The sequence below is a fragment of the Myotis yumanensis genome, unplaced genomic scaffold (assembly GCF_028538775.1).
Source record: "Myotis yumanensis isolate MYYU_CA2020_CCGP unplaced genomic scaffold, mMyoYum1.0.hap1 SCAF_1, whole genome shotgun sequence".
NCBI classification, from domain to species: Eukaryota; Metazoa; Chordata; class Mammalia; order Chiroptera; family Vespertilionidae; genus Myotis; species Myotis yumanensis.
In genome coordinates this window covers 171,939,088-171,960,452 of record NW_027223752.1, presented here as the reverse complement: position 1 = coordinate 171,960,452, position 21,365 = coordinate 171,939,088, and the positions used below count along the sequence as shown (strand labels likewise).

The 21,365-nt window shown below is 33.9% G+C and overlaps 1 protein-coding gene across 1 annotated transcript in view; it reads right to left on the bottom strand.

Moving 5' to 3' along the window:
• Window positions 1–21,365, bottom strand: part of DNAJB14 (DnaJ heat shock protein family (Hsp40) member B14) — a 48,853-nt gene that overhangs the window by 6,734 nt on the left and 20,754 nt on the right. The window contains exons 3-7 of the mRNA XM_070392146.1: window positions 15,007–15,152; window positions 4,204–4,389; window positions 2,536–2,630; window positions 1,453–1,562; window positions 469–641 (exon numbers count right to left, since the gene is read on the bottom strand). Coding sequence (XP_070248247.1) covers window positions 469–641; window positions 1,453–1,562; window positions 2,536–2,630; window positions 4,204–4,389; window positions 15,007–15,152 — 710 coding nt within the window. The remainder of the gene's footprint in view (window positions 1–468; window positions 642–1,452; window positions 1,563–2,535; window positions 2,631–4,203; window positions 4,390–15,006; window positions 15,153–21,365) is intronic.

Sequence of the window (21,365 nt, the reverse complement as noted above, 5' to 3'; positions counted from 1 at the left end):
CAGTTCCTCATGTTGTGACCCAACCATAAAATTATTTTCTTTGCTACTTCATAACTGTAATGTTGCTACTGTTATGAATCGTAATGTAAATATCTGATATGCAGGATGGCCTTAGGCGACCGCTGTGAAAGGGTTGTTCGACCATCAAAGGGGTCGCGACCCACAGGTTGAGAACCGCTGACCTAATACATAGTCCACATTCAATTTCAACAATTGTCCAAATGATGATATTATTCACTTATTCAACCAAATATTTATTGATGACAACAGTAACACAAATACCACTTAAGTCCTTGCTATATGCTGAATACTGTTACAGGCCACAGGTACATTAAAACATACTGTCTCATTTAAGAATTGAGTTCTGATTATATACTAGGCAATTCTAGAACATTCTTTAAGAAAATCTGCAATAATCACTTCCCAAGACTTTGAATAAGTTAAAGGTTAAACATTTGATCAACTTACTCTGTTGTCTTTCTTTCCAGCAATTATCTCGAATATTAGTCACATAATCTTCTTCCACACTCTTTTCTACTTTTTGTAATAACATTCCTTTATATTCATTTTTAAAGTCCTTGTTGACATAATAAACGACACCTAAGTTTTCTGTCTGCATTTTAATAGTTTGCCCTGATCCACTGTAAAAGAAATGCTTGATCATTATTTTTAATTAAAATTGTACATGTTGATCTGCTACTATAAACCAAGCTAACAAAAATAATTAAAAAATTAAAATTATTGGTAATCATTTATTTACATTATCTCAAATTCACAACTATTACCATCATGTAATAAAAAAGTAATCATATTTTAATATACTATGTTCTTATAAGTTCTCTCAATTTTTAGTTAATAAAAATTTTATTTGGAAGAAATATAAATTTATTTCTTGTTTTTAGACCAATGTTTTTAATACTGTAAAATCACTGGCAGTAGGATTTTACAGAGCTTCCTGTATGTTCATTGTATCACACTAAAGTTTTTTAGAGTAGATGCTGCATTAAATTTCTTTTATGTATGGATCTCATATATCAAGCACATTATGAAAAAATATTTCAGATAACAAATATGTTTTTACTTAATATTTAACAAACAGAAGACTGAAATCATTTCCTCCTTAATAAACACAAACCTATGTAAGATTATGACAATTCTATTTTTGTCTTTTAATGTACTTTTGCCTTTAATGTCATTACTTATTACATTAAATTGCTAACAAGTTCAAATATAGCACTGTCCTTATCCACAATGGAACAGATGTAAACTAACAACATATATAAATTTATCACTTGAGTAACTATTTTAAACACTGGACATTTTAAAACCTGGTACACTTGTAGTAATAGAAGATTTGGCACTTAAAAATTTTTAAAAAAATCACAAGGCCTTTTAATGAAAGTCAGATAAAAACAAAAATTCTTTTTTACAAAACTTCACTTAGCTACTTACGATCTGGGATATAAGGAATAAGGAGGATTAGTGACCATCAGTTGGCTTAATAATGACACAAGAATCAATACAATAATGGGCATCAGCTGGATAAACACAGAAAAGCCTCCCTGTAAAAAATCATCAAAGAATAACAAATTATAATATAACTGTAGTTGTCAATAATCCAACAGTTGTCATGCATTTTTATAGGCAGAAGGGCCATTTAAGATCATCTGGTTCAGTGCTTTCAAATCTGCCTGAACATAACTTCCTGAGGTGATTCTTAAAAACTTAGCTTTCCAGGTGCTTCATCTAGGGATCCTGATTTGGAAAACACTGAAACAACCTGATCTTACTTTACAGATGAGAACTTCTTTCTCTCACACCCACAGACTCTTATCAATAGGCAACAGGTTGCATTTCTACTCTGGATTTGAAGGTAGAGCATTGGAAGCTTGAATGGCAAAGTAGGGGCCCAGGCCTTTTAATTTCTAGTCTAGTGCTCTTTCCACTTCATGTGATTTAATTATTGTATGCAATAAGGTATAACTGTTACATCCAATTTAAGTTTTTCAGTATAAATTCTAAATTCTTTAGTACTAACAATGAAAAGTAACCTTCAAGCCGTAGCTGGTTTGGCACAGTGGATACAGCGTTGGACTGTGGGACTGGAAGGTCCCGGGTTTGATTCTGGTCAAGGGCACATGCTCAGGTGAGGGCTCGATCCCCAGTAGGGGGCATGCAGGAGGCAGCCGATCAATGATTCTCTCTCATCATTGATGTTTCTCTCTCTCCCTCTTCCTTCCTCTCTGAAATCAATAAAAATATATTTTAAAAAAAAGTAACCTTCAAAATATGCACACTGCAGGTTACCTTCATTAGAATCATAGAATACCAAATTTAAAGGTTTCATATTGCTCAACCACCCTCCTGCTCCCCTAATATCTCTAAGGAATATTCTTGTGTCTATTGAACAACTCTGGTAAGAGAAAACTGATTACTTCCTTTTAGAAAAACTTGCTCTATTTTCAGACAACTCTAATTGCTTTTCCTGAGCTGAAATTTGCCATTTTATAATTTCTACTCATATCATAAACATACATCGCCTCTTTCTTCTTCTCTTTCATGTCCACTATGCCGATGCTGATGTTGATGGCTATAACCAGCTCGCCCATTTGAAAATGAATGTACACTACCTAGAGAAAATTAAAAGCAATGTTAAATTAGGGAGGACAATTATGATTTTAAAAAATTATATTTTCTTTTACAAAGAAAATACTTTGTTTTATTCATATTTAAATTTTTAAAAATTACTAAAATAATACATGTTTGAGCAGTGAATGCTTAATTGTCTTCTTCATTTGTGAGTGAAGGGTGAAAGGAAACAGCAATGATTCTTCCCAGACTTTGCTTCCTTTCAAGTAAAGTAGAATTCTCTCTTTATGAAAACTTGAATATAAGTTCCTCCCTAATATGCATACACAGAGAACATTTTTTGTGGTTGGTTGCTTTTATGAACCTTGGGTCACTACTCTGAAACCCTGCATTCTGCATTCATCAACTAATCACAAATATATCTAAAAATCAAAAATTATTTTTTTATAAATAGCTGTAGAATACACTATGGTAGAGGTAAGCCACAATTTATTCAAATATTCTCCTGCTGATGGATATTCAAGTTGTTTTCAAATAAGGTGACCAACCAGAAATGGCTACAACTGACAAAACAAGCTATGGTACAAAGGCAAAAGAACTGTGAAAATACTATCAGAAAATTCACTACTACCTGAAAGATATCTAATTGTTCCTAGCATATTTTTAGTCAGAATTATTATTCTGAATATTTTTTTCTGAGATGTAATTATATATCCTAATGTTTAAAAATATAGGTTATATTTGTAGTCATTAATTTGTATTTACACATTCTCTGTCCTTCAAGGATTCTTTATAAGATGTCCTATCTATGATTACCATCTTTCTCAGAAAAATTCAGACAGAGCCACCAGATCAAATTATATCGCTGTGTTTATAAAAGTTCTCCGAATTTTGAATGGGATATTTAACTGAGAACCTTAAGGAAATGTTGTAAAAAAGACTGGAGGTTTAATTATAAACACCTTAGAGAAGCTGCTCTTAAAGAAAATTAATTCCATACAACAACTCACAGTAAATATAAACTAGCATAGTAATACTTATACTAGTATTATAAAATCTATTCATTTAGTAGTACTCTATAATATTTTACTTTGATAGCCTAGTTCAAGTAATTATTTCTATTCCAATATAATTTTTAAAACCGACTCACTTTTTATATAACCTATAAATCAGACATTTTAATATTTCAATGGAAAGCACTTCCACATATATCAAAATTAGCAATCTATAACATTATTAATAAAATATATACAAAGCTTTCCAGAGAATCAATGTTAAATAGTCATCCATAACCATAATAGCACTTAACTAAGACATTACCACTGAATTTCCTACTTATATATATATCCTTTCTTCAGCTTTATGTAAAATACAGAATATTGGTACTCTTCATTTCTTTATTTTTTTAATTAAAATATGTTCTATGAAAAAGGCAGACTTATAGTAAAAGTAATGAGTATAACATTTTTCTTCTACTTTCATAAGAAACCATCACAGGATAATAATGCTGTAAGAAATACAGGAAAGAAGGTAGCTAAATCACTAAATAGCCTATCTGGAAGTAAAAATCTCTAGCTTCATAAAATATAATACTTATAATTAACATTAAAATACCTGAAGGAAATCCACCACCAAAAAATATATTAAACAAGTCTTCTGGAGTTATATCAGCTTCACAACCTCTATGGAAATTAAATCTACCATTATTTTGTGGATTACACGCTTGTTCTTCATTGCCTGTGAGGTCATACTGTTTTCGTTTTTCTGGATTGCTTAAAATAGCATAAGCATTTCCAATCTCTGAAAAAGTAATGAATAAGAGTTGGTAAGCAAAGTTTTTATATTACAAGACTGCCCCATATAAAAACTGTCATGTTAATAAACAATAACAAAAACTACTTGAGGCTAATCAACAAAATAGTAAAACAGTAAAACTGTCTTGTAAAGATATTATATTTGCTTGCAATTACACATATTATTACCTCCCAATACAATTTTTTATAGTAGACAGGCAAATAGACTGCCTTAAATGTAAGGAAATGTCCATCTTACTTTCTTACTATTGGGCTACATCCCCTAACATTCTGCTTCTTCATTTTTGAGTATCCTGATCTAGTCATTCATTAGTGCCATTCAGACCAATAATAATAGTAGTTAGTACTACTGCCAGGCTCTGAACCCCAAACCTTAATATATTATTCATTATGATGCCCACTGTACAGATGAGCCCCATAAGGCTCAAGAAGGTTAGGAAACTTGTTCAAGGTCAAAAAAACTTTTTAGCAAGTAAACTCTATGCAACCTACATCATCTTTTTTTTTTTTGCACACTCCAGCCCATAATGAGTTATTTTTCATTCTATTTCTGAAAAATTTATTCCTCTGAAAACTGTAAACTTCATGAGGAAAGAAACTATGTCTATGTTTTCACTGCATTATTCCAATAGTTCAGCATAAAGTCTAAATTTGTTTTTATTTAATATATTTTTATTGATTTCAGAGACAAAGGGAGAGAGAGAGATAGAAACATCAATGATGAGAGAGAATTATTGATTGGCTGCCTCCTGCGTGCCCCCAATTGGGGATTGAGCCACAATCTTGGGCATGTGCCCTGACTGGTTATCAAACCATGACCTCCTGGCTCAAAGGTTGATGCTCACCCACTGAGCCAGTGGCCTGGCCTGAATTTGTTTTTAAATGAATCCAGATAGTCTCTAGTTTTCCCATCTCACTTTGTTACTTTCTTCATATTTATTTATAAAGAATTCTCTCTCTCAGACTCCCGTATCCAAAACAGGCAATGGTATCAGAGTAACCATTTCATAAGTTATATAAATGTCTAATGACTATGTCGTACACCTGAAATTAATGTAATATTGTATGTCAACTGTAATGGAAGAAAAATTTTAAAAATTAATTTTTAAAAAAGGCAATGTTACATAGGTTATGAAAATGTCTTAAGGTAATTAACAAAAGCAGAAACTACCCTATTCTCATTCTGACACTTCTAGTAATCATTTCATAAATATAGTTTCCTTCTTAAACTAGATCTCAGAAACCTCTTGCAATATGGGATATTTTAAAAATACTTTCTGAGTCCCTTGTGGTGGCTGCTATAGGTACTGTGCAAGCAAACAGATGCTCATTAGGCAGTTGTTTTGGGCTGATCACCTATCACACTGAAATTAATGATACACAGGTACTCTGGAACTCTTCTTCTGATAGGGCTTCTTAAACCTGGATTTCAAAGATATGTCTCTGATGGTATGTAAACTCTAATGTATGAAAAATTAGGTGGATGATCCATTTATTTGAAGAGATGGTACAAAACTTTCTTCAGATTCTCAGGCAGATCTATGACTTAGAAATATAGCTATCATTTATAAAGTCCCTCCAATGTGGAAGCATAATCAGAGATCCAAACAATGTACTGACAAACAACACCAAGCAATATCTGCCGAAGTTGTACTTCCCGTAATAATATCAGTTTTAGAATTTAACCTCTATTCACTGAATAGACTATTTCAAGTAATTTCATAATGCTATTACTTTTTAAACTACTAATATATTATCAACACAATTCTATTTTTAAGGTTTTACTTTTTAAAAATTTCCAAACATTAAGATATTTTGTGTTACTTGTGAAATACGTTCATATTACATAAGTATTTATGTAAAACAATTTATGCTATCTACTGTGACTATTTATTTACTTTGTGGTACAGTATAATCAAAATTTCTTTCAGTTCCTTATTATCTAAAGATTAAATCCAAAATTTATTTTGGTATTCAAAGACAAGATACATTTCTACCTCAGTCTCAGTAACTTCACAAAAAGATACCTTTCACTTTACTCATTTTTCTTTAAATTAGTTTTTTATTTTGAAATAACTTTAGAGTAACATGAAGTAGTAAGAAATAAATAATAGAGATCCCTGCACCTGTTATTTAATTTCTCCCAAAGGTAATATCTTGTAAAATTACAGTACAGTATCACAGATAGGGTACTGACTAGATACAATCAGGACAGGAGATTTCCATCACCATCCTCATATTGCCATTTTACAACCACACCGACTTCCTTCCCCTCCATCCCTTTTTTAACTACTGACAACCACTAATCTATTCCTTACTTCTAAACTTTTGGCATTTCAAAAGTTTATTACATAAGTGAAATAATACAGTGTATAAGTGAAATAAAATCTTCTGGGATTTGCGTTTTCCAATCAGCATAATTCTTTTGAGATTCATCCAGGTTGCTATGGAAAACAATAGAGTTCATTGCTTCTTATTTCATAATATGACTATATCACTGTTTCACCACTCAGCCACTGAACAGCATCTGAGTTGTTTCTAGTCTTGGACACAAGTTTGGGTATAAACATAAATTTTTATTTCTTTGTGATAAATGCCTTGGAATGCAACTGCTGGGTGGCATGGCATCTGAATACTTAGTTTTTATGAGAAGCTGCCAAACTGTTTAACAGAAATATATCATTTTGTCATTTTACATCCCATCGACAATGTCTGAATGATCCAGTTTCTCTGCAGCCATACCAGTAGCTGGTCTCGTAACTATTTATCATGATATCATTACATTTATTTAGGTGTGTAATGGTATCTCATTTTGGTTTTACTGTGCATTATTTCTAATGGCTAATCAATGGATGTTAAGATTATTTTCATATGCTTATTTGCCATTTGTATATCATCTTCAGTGGAATGTCTCTTTATATCTCTTACCGATTTTCTAACTAGATTGTCTCTTTTTTTAAAATTTGAGTTCTTTATATATTCGAAATTCTAGTCTTTATCAGATATGTGCTTGACAAATATTTTATCCCTTCCTGTCGCTCATCTTTTCCTCCTCTTCATAAGGTCTTTGCAGAGCAAACTTTTAAAAACTTTTGATGAAGTCCAACTAATCAATGTTTTTTTTTTATAATCGTTGCCTAGCCCAAGATCCTAAAGATTTGTCCACATGATTTTTTGCTAACAGTTCAAAAAGTGGTGCTCTAAATTTATTCATTTTTAGTTTGTTCTTGGATAAAGCACAGATTTCGGTCAAGGTTAACGTATTGTTTTGCTTATAAACATTCAATTACTCCAAAAACCATTTGCTGAAAAGACTATCTTTCCTCTATTAAATTGCTTTTGCACCTTTGTAAAATATCAATTGGGAATATTTGTATGGGTCTATATGTGGGTTCCCTAGATCTAAGTCTATCCCTCTATAAATACCACAGGTTTAATAACTGTAGCTATAAAGTAAGCATTGAAATCAGGCAAACTGATTACTCTTATTCTATTCTTTTTATAAATCATTTTCTTGTATTCAGGTTCTTTGCCTTTCCACATGAGTTTTAGAATAAACTTACTTTTACTTACAAAATATCTTGCTAGAGGAAAAAAAAGTCTTGCTAGGATTCTAACAGAATTATGTTACATATGCATATCAATTTGGAGAGAGTTGATATCTTTACCATGTTGATCTTCTAATCAATGAACATGATATCATTACATTTATTTATATCTTCTCTGATTTCTTTCACTAGTATTGCATAGCTTGGAGCATACAAATCCTATACAAGTTTTGTTAAACATCAGACTATATTCTTGCTGATTTTCTGTCTAGTTCTATCAATTGTTGAGTGAGAAGTGTTCAAATTTCCAACTACAATTGTGAATCTGTCTATTTCTTCTTCCAGTTATATTAGTTATTAATTTACATATTTTGCATCTCTGTTCTTTGGTGCATACACGTTTATATTGTTATGTCTTCTTGAAGGACTGACCCTTTTATCATAAGATAATGCCCCTGTCTGGTAATTTTTTTTTTTTTTTTAGTACCAAGTCTACTTAATATTAACATAGCCACTCTTGCTTTCTTTTGATTAATGTTTGCAAGATGTATCTTTTCCCATATCTTTACTTTCAGCCTGTTTAAACTGTCATAAATGAAGTGAGTTTCTTGTAGATAATATATAGTCAAATCATTATTTAACTTTTTATCAATCTAATTGATATATGTGGATAATTTACATTTAATGTAATTACTAATGAGTTAGGGCTTATGTCTGCATTTTATTTTTTGTGGTTTTCTTTTTTCTAAATTCCTGTGAGTTATTTGAACTTTTTATTAGAATTCCATTTTAATTTATCTAGTATTTTCTGAGTGTACTTCTGTACAGTTCAGAGTGGCTGCTACTGGTATTACATTATATGTACATAACTTATCACAGCCCACTGCTGTCTTCATTTTACTAGTTCAAGTATACTGTGGAATCCTTAATTCTCTTTACTTTCCTTTATCCTTCCTCATTTATGATATAATTGCTTTATATATTTTCTCAGCATTTACAACTATCAGACAATGTTAAATATTTTTACTTCAAAAGTAATTCAAGAGAAGAAGCAAAGTATATTCCATTTACCCATATTTTTCTTACCATGTTCTTTGTTCTTTCTTGATATATTAAGATTCCTTCTTTTACTATTTCATTTTGTTTAGAGAACTTCCTTTAGCTATTCTTTTAAGGTATATCTGCTAATGACAAACTCTCTTATTTTTCCTTCATCTGAAAATGTCTTGATTTCCCCTTCATTCCTGAAAGAATATTTTTGCTGGGTATACAATTGTGGGTTGACAGTTCTTTTCTTCCAGTATTTGAAAAATGTGCCATTTTCTCCTGGCCTGCATGATTTCTGATGTGAAAGTCTGTCATTTGAATTACTTTTCCCCTATAAGTAAGATGTCATTTCTCTTTTGTGGCTTTCAAGACTTTTCCTTTGTCTTTAGTTTTCAGAGTTTGACAGTGGATTTCTTTGGGCTTATCTGTTTGGAATACATTTAACTTCTCAAATTATATAAGCTTATATGTCTTGCCAAGTATGGGAACTTTCAACTTTTTTTTTAGTACTTTTTTGCTATGTTCAGACTGGATAATGCTTATTTTTCTATTTTCCAGTTCACTGATTCTTTCCTCTACCATTCTGCTGTTTATTCCATTCATTGCCAGTTTTTATTTGTTTTTGTATTTTCAAGCTGTAAAACCTCAATATGATTACTTATATCATTTGCTTATTTGCTCAGACTGTTTCTTTGTTGAAACTTATTTTTTTGAAATTTGTTTTAAGCATAGCTGCAATCACTCACTTAAGTAGTTTTATGATAAATGCGTCAAAATCTACGTTAGGCAATTCTAACTTCTCTGTCATCTCCAAATATATTATCTACAGTTGGCTTTAAATTCAGTTTGAGGTTTTCATGTTTCTTATTATGACAGGTGATTTTTGATTGACATGTGATAACATGAGACTTTGGACCTTATCTGAAACTTGTTTTACCTGTCTCCCCCTGACACTATTCTGGTATGGGACAAGGGGATACCACCTTATTATTTGACATCTGAAAGGAGAGGCTCCTTATTACTGTTGGGCAGGGATAGGATTTCTAATTTTCCATCAAGTCTCCACTGGTGTATATTTGACTAGAAAGAATAGGGGTGCCTCATTACTACTCTCCAGGTGGCTTTACCATGAGGATGTGACTTTGTTTGCCTCTGGATGGTGGTGAAAGTCCTCTCTACCAGGCCACTTATGACATTACCCCAATGGGGAGGGGGAAGGGGCACCTTGTTATTGCCAGGTAGAACTGGAAATTTCAGCTCCTATGCAATCTTTTTTCCCACCACTCCAGGAGGGATGGGTGGGTGGGTGGGTTAGAAAATCTCATTATACATAAAGAAGGTGGCAGTCTAGGTTCTCTACCTAGCCTTTGTTAGTGTGGGTGGGCCAGTTTTTTGTCTGTAGTATTTGGCTGCAGGAGAATGGCTATTGCTTAAAAGATTTCTGTCTTGCCAGTTTACCCTTTTCTATTCATTTGGCTAAGAGACATCAAGCTTTTCTTGGGGATTGTTGTGCTCATAGGTGTTTCTGGATTGTTTGCTTTTCCAGCATCCAGTCTTATATAAAAGACAAAATCAAAACCCAGCTAACTTACTGCCATGTTGTTCTTTGGATCCCAAGGTCTCTAGCCAGTCTACCTTTCTCCACCTTTCAGAGTTTTCTTATGTGTTTTTTAAAAATATTTTTTTATTGATTTCAGAGAAGAAGGGAAAGGGAGAGAGAGAAACATCAATGATGAGAGAGAATCATTGATCGGCTGCCTCCTGCACACCTACTGGGGATCAAGCCTACAACCCGGGCATGTGCCCTTGACCAAAATCGAACCCAGGACCCTTCGGTCTGCAGGCTGATGCTCTATCCACTGAGCCAAACCAGCTAGGGCTTTATGTTTGTTTTTTATAATATTCAATTGTACTTTAGTGTGAGGAATAGGGAAAAGCACATCTCCGTTTTGTTGAGAATGAAAAGTTTCACTGATTTTTAAATCACTTGTGTCATTCTCATACCCAAATTTCTACCATCATCTCTCTTCTCTAACCATATAAATCATATTTATCTTGAGAAAACTCTAAATTCTCACTTATATGAAGTCTTCCCTTATAACTCTGATTATAATGCTATTTTATCTTTCTTACTTTTCTTCTGCTATCTTTATTCTATGTTTTGGTATTTATTTATATACAGTCTGGGGTCCTGGGTAAATCAGTTAATCTCTCTAAGCCTTAATTTTCTTATTTGTGAAAGGAGGATGACACTGGTCCCCTAACTATTTCATAAGATCTGTATATATAAAAGGCTAATATGCTAAGTGTCCATCCAGGTAATGATGTCATGTAGCAACACCCAGTTTCCTCTCCCTAGCGACTAGCCTCCTTGCCGTTTCTTCAGCCCAGGAACATTACTTGCTTTATAGCCAGGTAGAAACATTTCACACTATAACCAAATGTCCATGAAGTGTTTTCCCATGCCTCATCTCATTTGATCCTCACAGAAGTCCTGGAGTAGGTAGATAGGAAACTGGGTGGAATCCTATTTTCTTTTCATTAGCCGGAAAACGGAGATTTAGAAAGTTTAGAAACTTGACCTGACTGAAAAGAGGTAAGAAATGGTGGACCTTAAAAAATGACTTCAGGTTTTCTCACTGCGCAGAATATAGTCAAACACTGATGCAGTTAAATATTTTACCCTTTGTTCTCCCTGTGTGATCTATAATAATAATCTGCTTCATGTTGATATTTACTGCTGTGCTGCTGACAATTACCTGAAAGAGAAGTTGGGGTGCTTCACTGGGCTGGAAAAAGTTTATCTAAATCAGAAAGCAGGTGTAATTAAACAAGTTTATTTTATATCTATAAAAGGCTAGGTTGACTCGCACATGCGCAATACATATAAAAGCTCTAGCTGGCACCAATCTCACGCGTGTGTTTCGATCTGTCATTGTTGATCGTGAATTTGGTTGACCCTTCTATTATAGAGAAAGGGCGAATAGTGATATTAAAATATTTCTTCTAATTAATTTCCTTTCAATGTGCATGATATCATGCACTGGGGCACTAGTATTTAATAAGCATTAAATAAAAAACTATAAAATACTTGCCAAATGTTAGGTATTATTATTATTTCAAATGTTCTGTATGAGGCTTGACTCCCCTTTATGAATGACAAATTCTTTGAGTAAGAGGGTGTTTCATATTCTTGGACTGTCTATAAGAACTAGGCCAAAGAGTAGAATTGACTTATGTTTAGAGATACACTCTAGATATTAAAAATATTGAACTAACACAGGCAATATCTCTGATCCATTCTTATTTACCAAGCAAACATATACAGCTAATTCATATCCCTTTTATTACATTCATGTATACATAGAAAAACACAGATACTATTCAGATAGTGTCTAAAATACTTGTGAGTCTCTGAAGACAATGTTACTGTTTTGAAAACATCCATGTCAGAGAGAAGGGAAGTATTTCAGTCAAGTATTGCTTTAAAGTGTGCTTACACATATTGTGAAAGTCACTCTCAAAATAGAAGTATATTATTCCATGCTCTGAGAAACTTACAATCCTAACTGTAAAGAACAAACAGCCACATGAATTGAAAGTCCATTTACTCTACCCTCCTTGATAGCAACCTTTTATTTTTAAAGCTTTACAAAACACACAAATGAAAATATCTGTTCTATCTAATTTAATTCCCTAAACCAATTACCCCCTCTTTTTCTAAGAGGAAATTAAAAGCAAACAGTTTCATATTCTGCAAAAAGTGTTTTGGTAATTACAGAGCAATCAACCTATACTTACCTTTTATACAAAAGAAAAAACTATAGTTTTCCTTAGATTAAACAGCTTGGTATCCCCAAAACAGAAGTTAAGATAGACTGGTTAAAATATGACCCCAAAGGTAATGAAAAGATCCTGTGTGCTGGATGAATGAAACTTGTCTTTTCTGTATGATGACACTACATGTAATATTTTCTAATTAACTGCCTTTACTCACCACGCATCTATGGATTACAACCTGGGTTTTCTATGCAGTTTTCACTCAATGAAAAATGGGCTCATCAACAAACTCCCTATTCTGACCTTCTTTGGGATTAATTGGCATTCTGATTTATAGATAATCTCCTGTATACTGAATAATGTCTTTCCTCTAGAGATAAATCAATTTAGCATGTTGATAAATATTAACTTTCTAGTTTTGTAAAGGAGAGCATTAAAATCTAAAATATACTAAACCAAAGTACAACCAATCACCTTTGTTAAACCCCTTCTGGGTGTGTAGCCGGGGTGACATTTAATGCTATTCAACACTTCAAAATGCAACACAGGCTATAAAAATATTGGTAGATCCACTTATTGTTATTCCAAAACCAATAATGCTAACATGACTTCAGTGCAGAAATGTGAGAAAAAGGCAGCTTAACATCTCAACATGAAGAATGATATCACCTAGACAGTGGTCGGCAAACTCATTAGTCAACAGAGCCAAATATCAACAGTACAACGATTGAAATTTCTTTGGAGAACCAAATTTTTTTTTTTTTAATATATTTTATTTATTTTCCACAGAGAGGAAGGGAGAGAGATAGAGAGTTAGAAACATCGATGAGAGAGAAACATCGATCAGCTGCCTCCTGCACATCTCCCACCGGGGATGTGCCCGCAACCAAGGCACATGCCCTTGACCGGAATCGAACCTGGGACCCTTCAGTCCGCAGGCCGACGCTCTATCCACTGAGCCAAACTGGCCTTGGCAGAGAGCCAAATTTTTTCAACTTAAACTATATAGGTAGGTACATTGTTATTAACTTAATTAGGGTACTCCTAAGGCTTAGGAAGAGCCACACTCAAGGGGCCAAAGAGCCGCATGTGGCTCGCGAGCCGCAGTTTGCCGACCACAGACCTAGCAGATCACAAACATGCCAATAACTCACTGCCGCTATGTTTTTAAATGTTTTAAAAGCAAAAAAAATTAAATGATTTTAATTTATAATGTGAAAATCTTGCCTTAACTTTTGGGGCCATATATGCTAAAGTTAAATTAGTGTTTTCGAGTAAAGAAATTTTTCCTGTACTATCCAAGATACCATTAAGTACACAGAGACGGTTCAGTCACGTTGATTATTTTACTTTCACTTAGTACCACTTTGGTGGCTGTTTTTATTGGAATATATTAACAATCCCCAAACATATTTTGCTTGGCAACTTCCTTTAAGAAATAAAACCATTTGGAAACTGTTTTGTAGAAAAGATCAATTGAGTCCTCTATCTTTTAGAAATATTTTAAAAATGAATATCTCCTTCCTATTATTCCAAGATCCCAGCATTTATTTCACTGTAAGCATTATACTAGGCTCTATAAATGCCAAATTCATAAGAACAATCACAAATTTAAGCATTTTCCTATGAATTAGAAGTTATCTATTATGAGTAAGTTCTATGTAACAAAATATGAAATTACAAAATCAGTTATTTTACATTTATTTACTAAATTGACAAAAAAACAAAAATAGTATTGATAAATTAAGACAAAGAGTAGGCAAGAGAAATGAAACTAATTATTAAAAAGAAAAAAGTCACATTAGTTAGAACTACATATAAAAAATATAAAACTTGGCCAGAGTTAATAGAAATATAAAACCACTGGGCAGATAGCAATTCCAAGTAATTTCCCAATTCTAATACCTTAATGTTTCTAATATCTAAAAAACTCACAAAATCTGTATTTTCCTTTTAGTTCCCTTAGAACCAGATGGTAATATGCTAGAGGCTCATCCATAATCATTATACTATGTGCACAGTAAATTAGAAAGCATGTTGCTTTCATGAAACCAAATTGCATTTGTTTGGCTCTTAGAACAACAAGTTAGTGAAGTTTTAAAGGATTTTGAGGACCCTTGCTTATGCTGGCTTCTAGGTACCAGTCTAAAGGCAGAATTTAATATTCTGAAACACTAAATGGCTTCTAAAAAGAGCTTGGTAAAATTGCTTTAAAGGGTTTACTTTACTTTTAAAAGCATCTGTTGCTCCAGGTGCATGGTTTTTGTCTGGATGAAACTTCAAAGCAAGCTTTCTATAAGCTTTTTTCAAATCTTCATCACCAGCATCTTTGGTAACTCCAAGTACTTCATAGTAATTTTTACATTTGTTTATGCTGTGAACAAGAGAGTGTGTTATAATGAAAATTTCAAGGAAGAAGTTTATGTAATAGCTCTAATGTTTTATTTATTAGAAGAGTATAAAGAACTGTCTGTGGACTGATTCCTCAATATCAAATGATAACTTATCCTATTAAGGGTTAATGCTTTATCTGTTTTTCGACCAGACCATTCCTCCAACCTCTTCCCAGTCTAAGAAGAGTTGACCATGAGAATGTCCTTGGTGCAATTTATCACAACTACATAGAAGTAAAGCAAAATCCATAACAAATGTGGATGAAGGACAGAGCACAGAGGATAAGAACAACTTTTAAGCATAAAGAAATTCAATAATCCTCACAAGTACATTGTAGCTAAAGAATAGCATATGTTACACTCAAGGGTTTTGTTGTCCTGTAATGTATATCTAACCAAATACCAAAGCAACAGTTTAGTGCATGTAAAAACAATCACAGCACACTATGGTTTAAATGTCAAGGCAAGTCAATTCAGCTCGGCCATGTTAAAGAGAATTCATTGGTGAAAGATAAAATCTCACGGTAAAATATATCATGGGACGCAAAAATGTTTGTTACTCCCATTTTCATTGTGATAAGCATATTCTTAAAGATTACAGTAAGTCCTCACTTGATGTCGTTGTGTGACTTAGCAAAATTACGTGTAACAAAACAAATTTTACCAAAGGCTAATTTACATACACAAGAGTTAAGTTCCTACAGCATTTCATCAATGTTATAATGAAACAATGTTGAATGAATCATTATCCAAGGACCTACTGTACTTACATAGTTTATAACCCTAAAGCTGGAGTCTTTAAAGTATATTAGGAAAAAAAATACTCTAAATGGAACAGAGAACATTAATTTTTTTGGATCCTAACATTCTCTCACAACCTAAAAATTTTTATTGACTAAAATCCAGGTATATCGTACACATTTTTGTAGCAGACTTTATGACTCTAGATGTGTTCCATGTGTAAGTGGCTTGATGACAGAGGTAGTAACAGGTAAAAAGATCTGAGGCATAATTGTTCACTGGCAGCAAAAGTGTTTCAAACACTGACTCAAAGTTTTCAAAGAAAAGAGACAGCATTGATCTTTTTTATAAACTACTAAATATATTAATCATCACACCGCTTGGTACATGATAGGCTCTCAGTAAATATTTCTGGGATAAATGAGCCTAAAGCTCTTCTTTTATAATGAAATCATTTATTATTTGGTATATTAAATAGGAAGAAAAAAAGAGAGAAGACCTTATATAAAATTATAGAAATTTTTTCAAAACACATAAATTAAAATCTGATACCCAATCCTTCTTTATAATAATGATAATTAAAATTGGATTTTTCTACTTTACATAACAAATATTAACACAAGTCAATTTTATTTATAAATATGACATTTTCTTTATTTGGTCAATAATATTTATTGAATACCAACTATGTCCCAGATAGTATACAGGCACTTGAGATATATTAGTGAACAAAACAGATAATGATCCTACCATAGAAGACACTCACTCTCCTGAATAGTAGAAACTATGCAATAGAAAAAAGGGGAAGGGAACATTTATAGAACACTACTGTGTGTCAGGCACAGGCTTCTAAAAAGCGTGTAGTAAAATTGCTTTAAAAGCAATATTCATGCTCTAATATCTATTAAGAATATCCATGTTCTAATATCCATTAAGCTCTGAAAAACATTAAATTATTCTATAAATAATCTGGTTGCAAAAACCTGATTTGAACTCTGAAAGGTAAAATTTGACCCGAACAAATGTGAAACTGCTACACAGTCTTCATATATCCCATTTAAGTGAATAGTTGCATGTTTTATTGCAGAAATGTTCCCATTAGGGTCCGAGCTGCTTACCAGTTATGTAACGTACAATGCATACTTCTTATTACCTTTCTAAATATGAATGATTCAAATTACAAACTATATCTGGTCCACTAACTTTTCACATAGAGAATTGTAGAATCTTATTATGTTGATTATTTTACACAAATTATCTCATTTACTCCTCATTAGGCAGATATTATTCCTAATTAACCAATGAGGAAATCAAGGCTTTGAGAGGTTAAGTAAATTGCCAAAAGTCATATAACCAAGTAATAGATAGGAAGAAACCAGGACTTATTTCTTCCACAAAAATGTACTGAACATCTACTTTTTGCTAAATGCTGTTTCAGAGGCTATAGTGGGGAATAAAACAATCCAAAAAATCCCAGCTCACATTCAATTTACAATTGGAACAGGACCAAGCAATGAACAGATATACAAATAAAATATAAAGTACGTCACATGGTAATACATATTTAGAAAAAAATAAAGTGGCAAAGGGGGGTGGGGAATGGAAGGGGAGGCCTGCTACAGTGATTAGGAAAGGCACAGTAAGGATTCAAATATCAGTTTGTACAACTTGAAAATCCTGTTGAGATCCAGAATCAAGAAGAAAAGGAACCTCCTCAGACTCCAGAGTAACTAACCATCTCCTTCCTTGCAATTTGCTTTTCCAATCCATGTTTAAACACACTTTCTTCCCTCTTAGATATTTTCAAATGTCATTTCTGGTGCCCAGAACATGCATTCTCTGCCTCCTGTCTTGCTTAGTTTCCAACACTTCCTGAAACCTCAGCTTGGCTCTTTCTCTTCTCAAAAAATCCTCAAGACTAGGTTGGTGACCCTCTTACAGCCTCTCAAAACTCTTGGAACTTAGCCCTCTGCCAGCAATGACCTCCCTGTACTGCTGCTACCTGTGTACTTGTCTGACCACTCTTTTTAGACTAGGTCCCTTGAAGGCAGGCACTGTGTCTTGTTCACCATGTGTGTTGAATGAATAGATGGACAGATGGATGACTGATTCAATTTGAGAGCAGAAATGGTGAGAATCCAAGTAATTTTTAGGCTAAAGGTGATATGTGCTATAATGCAAATGTAGTTGGCATCAGAACTCAATTTGGAATAAAGAAGAATAGACTATGAAACAAGGAATAGGCTAAAAATATGTCATACTACAGGAATGCTGAAAACAAGAGTAGTAAACCAAACACTGAACTATCCTAAAGTTATTACTATTTGGTTAGAATGCACAAGATATTTAATTATGTACCAGATTAAACCTCTAAATTTGTTTTGTTGATAATTTCTGAGCACAAAAGGCTAGACAATACAAAAAAGCAGCCTAGGAAAGGGTTACTGAATAGTGTAGAAAAATTAGGTTGGAATTCACAATCCTCTAGAGATGGGTCATAGAGGTAAAAGAATTACCACAATGAGGAGGAAAAAATAAGAAACTCAATTACTTCACTAATTCTGAGCTGTATCTAGCTCTGCCATATCTTTTTTGTACTAAAGTTTTCATCATATATTAGAGGAGAAATCTTTGAGAAACCAACATAGAGGTATGAAGTCTACAATCACCAATGGAAAGCTGAAGGCTACGTATTTCAATACTCCAAATATACTCATTTACCTAATTTTCATACCTGACTGAGAAATATAAATTCATATATTTATTTTCATTCATATTTTTTGTTCATCATGCTTTTCACTAGCTAAAATGCATTTGTCACACTTTTTACAGTTTGCTTCGTACTGAAAGATTTAAATAGTTTTCTCCATCCTCACCAAGGAATTTTAAAAAGAAAGAAGGAAAGAAAGCAAAAAGAAAATACATTAGAATGAGGTAACCCATTAACTACCCTCGAAGGAAACATTGTGCAACACAGACAGACAGATCTGTCTGAGAGCTCAACATTGGAGAAGTATATCTGGTTTAGCCTTCATGTCTTCCTTTATGTGCATAAAAGAATAGTGGGCATGGGAGGAGGGTCTTCTTTCAATTCTTTTTTTATATAACTGGTTATTTAAATATAATCCATGTTTATTAGTGTTTAAGGAAACATTTATTCTTGGAGGCAAAGGATCATTTATTTTATAAGTTTAACAAAATAATTTCTTTTCATTTAAAGAACTACAATTTAAGTCAAATCCTAATGAAATAAAAATGCCCATCATTCAAATTTACTTAATAGCTGTACAGAAGTGTTTTGAATTGATAACTATAATGCAAGTCCAGTTAATGATTTCACACTGATCTTGTAAATTTTAAAATAATAGATGGGCTTTTAAAAATGAGATCTTAAAAATATTTCATATTAGATCCATGACACCTTTTCCTCAATTTTTCAATATATTTCAACTCAAGGACAACAATGTGCTTAGTTTCACAGAACGTTACTTTTACAAAGTTATACCCTTTTTCTTCCATCTTACTGTAAGCTAGTCTTACTTATGTAATGAATGCAGCATTATTGCATGGCTTCTCCCATTGAGCCAAATTGTCACTGAGCAACTTGTTTGCATAATCGTGCTAACAACAAGATAACATGGCTTTCTTCTGAAAAATCCCCTGTGTATAGGTAAAACAAAAACAAAAACATACAGCATGTAAGTGTTTGCTGGTGATCTGTTACCTCACTAAAGCAACACTTTGGAAGATGATATAAATAACTTGAGGCCCGGTGCACAAAATTCGTGCATGGGGGGTGGGGGAAGGGGATCCCCTCAGCCCAGACTGCACCCTCTCCAATCTGGGACCCCTTGGGGGATGTCTGACTGCTGGTTTAGGCCAGGATCAGGCCTAAACCAGCAGTCAGACATCCCTCTCACAATCCTGGACCTCTGGCTCCTAATTGCTCACCTGCCTGCCTGCCTGGCCACCCCTAACTGCCCCCCCACTAGCCTGATCACCCCTCATTGCCTTTGCGTGCCAGCCTGATCACCCCTAACTGCCCTCCCCTACCGCCTGATCGCCCCTCACTGACTCTGCATGCCGGCCTGATGGCCCCTAACTGCTCCCCCTGCCAGCCTGGTCACTCCTAACTGCCCTGCCTGCCGGCCTGGTCACCCCTTACTGTCCCCCCTGCCGGCCTGGTCACCCCCAACTTCCCTCCCCGCCAGCCTAGTTGCCCCTCACTGCCCCCCCACCAGCCTAATTGCCCCCAACTGCCGTCCCTGCTGGCCTGGTAGCCCCCAAATGCACCCCCCCCCACTGGCCTGGTCACCTCTAACTGCCCCCCTGCTGGCCTGGTCACCCCTCACAGCCCCCCTGCCGGCCTGGTCGCCCCACGCAGCCTGCTATTCAGTTGTTTGGTCGTCCCTCACTAACCCCCTGCCGGCCTGGTTGTAGGCAGCCATCTTGTGAGGACGTTGAGGGTTAATTTGCATATTGCCTCTTTATTATATAGGATAAGTGTTCCATGATTGAGCTAATCAACTCTTATAAAGTTATTAACTGAAGTATTTTGAATAAGTTAGGGATTCTATTAAAGAATGTTTCAATCATATTTAGTCCCCATAGGGGAAAAATAACTAAATTTACTAATAAAAAAGGTATAATAAAACTATTGACCAGAGAAACAATCTAATGTAGGTATACTACTAAGTTAATAATTCTTCCAGGTAAGAATTCATGGTCTCAAACACAGCTTGGTCCAAAATGCTAACCAACAATCTTTCCATTCCCTCTGCTTTTCTGCTCTGCAAATATTTCATATGCTTACCATCCTCCTCAAGCTTTCAATCTCATCTCTTTTCTCATAACTCTCAAAAGATAACCTGATCTCCAATTTCAGAGAGTATAGAAGCCAACTAACAGAAACTCAACAATACTTCATTAACCTAAGTAGAAAAATTGAAAATGCTGTTACTATTGCCCTTGATTCTTCTCACATAAAATTCTGCTTTCAGGTATATATGTGACAGAACAATTCTTCTGTCCTCTTTCAGTATTTTATCTAAATATTGTACTATGTAAAAAAATTGAAATAATTTTGCTCAAAAATAATGATCTAGAACAGCCGTGGGCAAACTACGGCCCTCGGGCCGGATCCGGCCCGTTTGAAATGAATAAAACTAAAAAAAAAAAGACCGTACCCTTTTATGTAATGATGTTTACTTTGATTTTATATTAGCTCACACAAACACTCCATCCATGCTTTTGTTCCGGCCCTCCGGTCCAGTTTAAGAACCCATTGTGGCCCTCGAGTCAAAAAGTTTGCCCACCCCTGATCTAGAAGTACTAAAAAAAAAAAAAAAAAAAATAGATGGAGCGTTCCATAGAGTTGGTATTGTATAATCTGACTTTATAAAGAATACAAAGATGGTAGTTTACAGACTGATTTCATTTATTTATTTATTTTT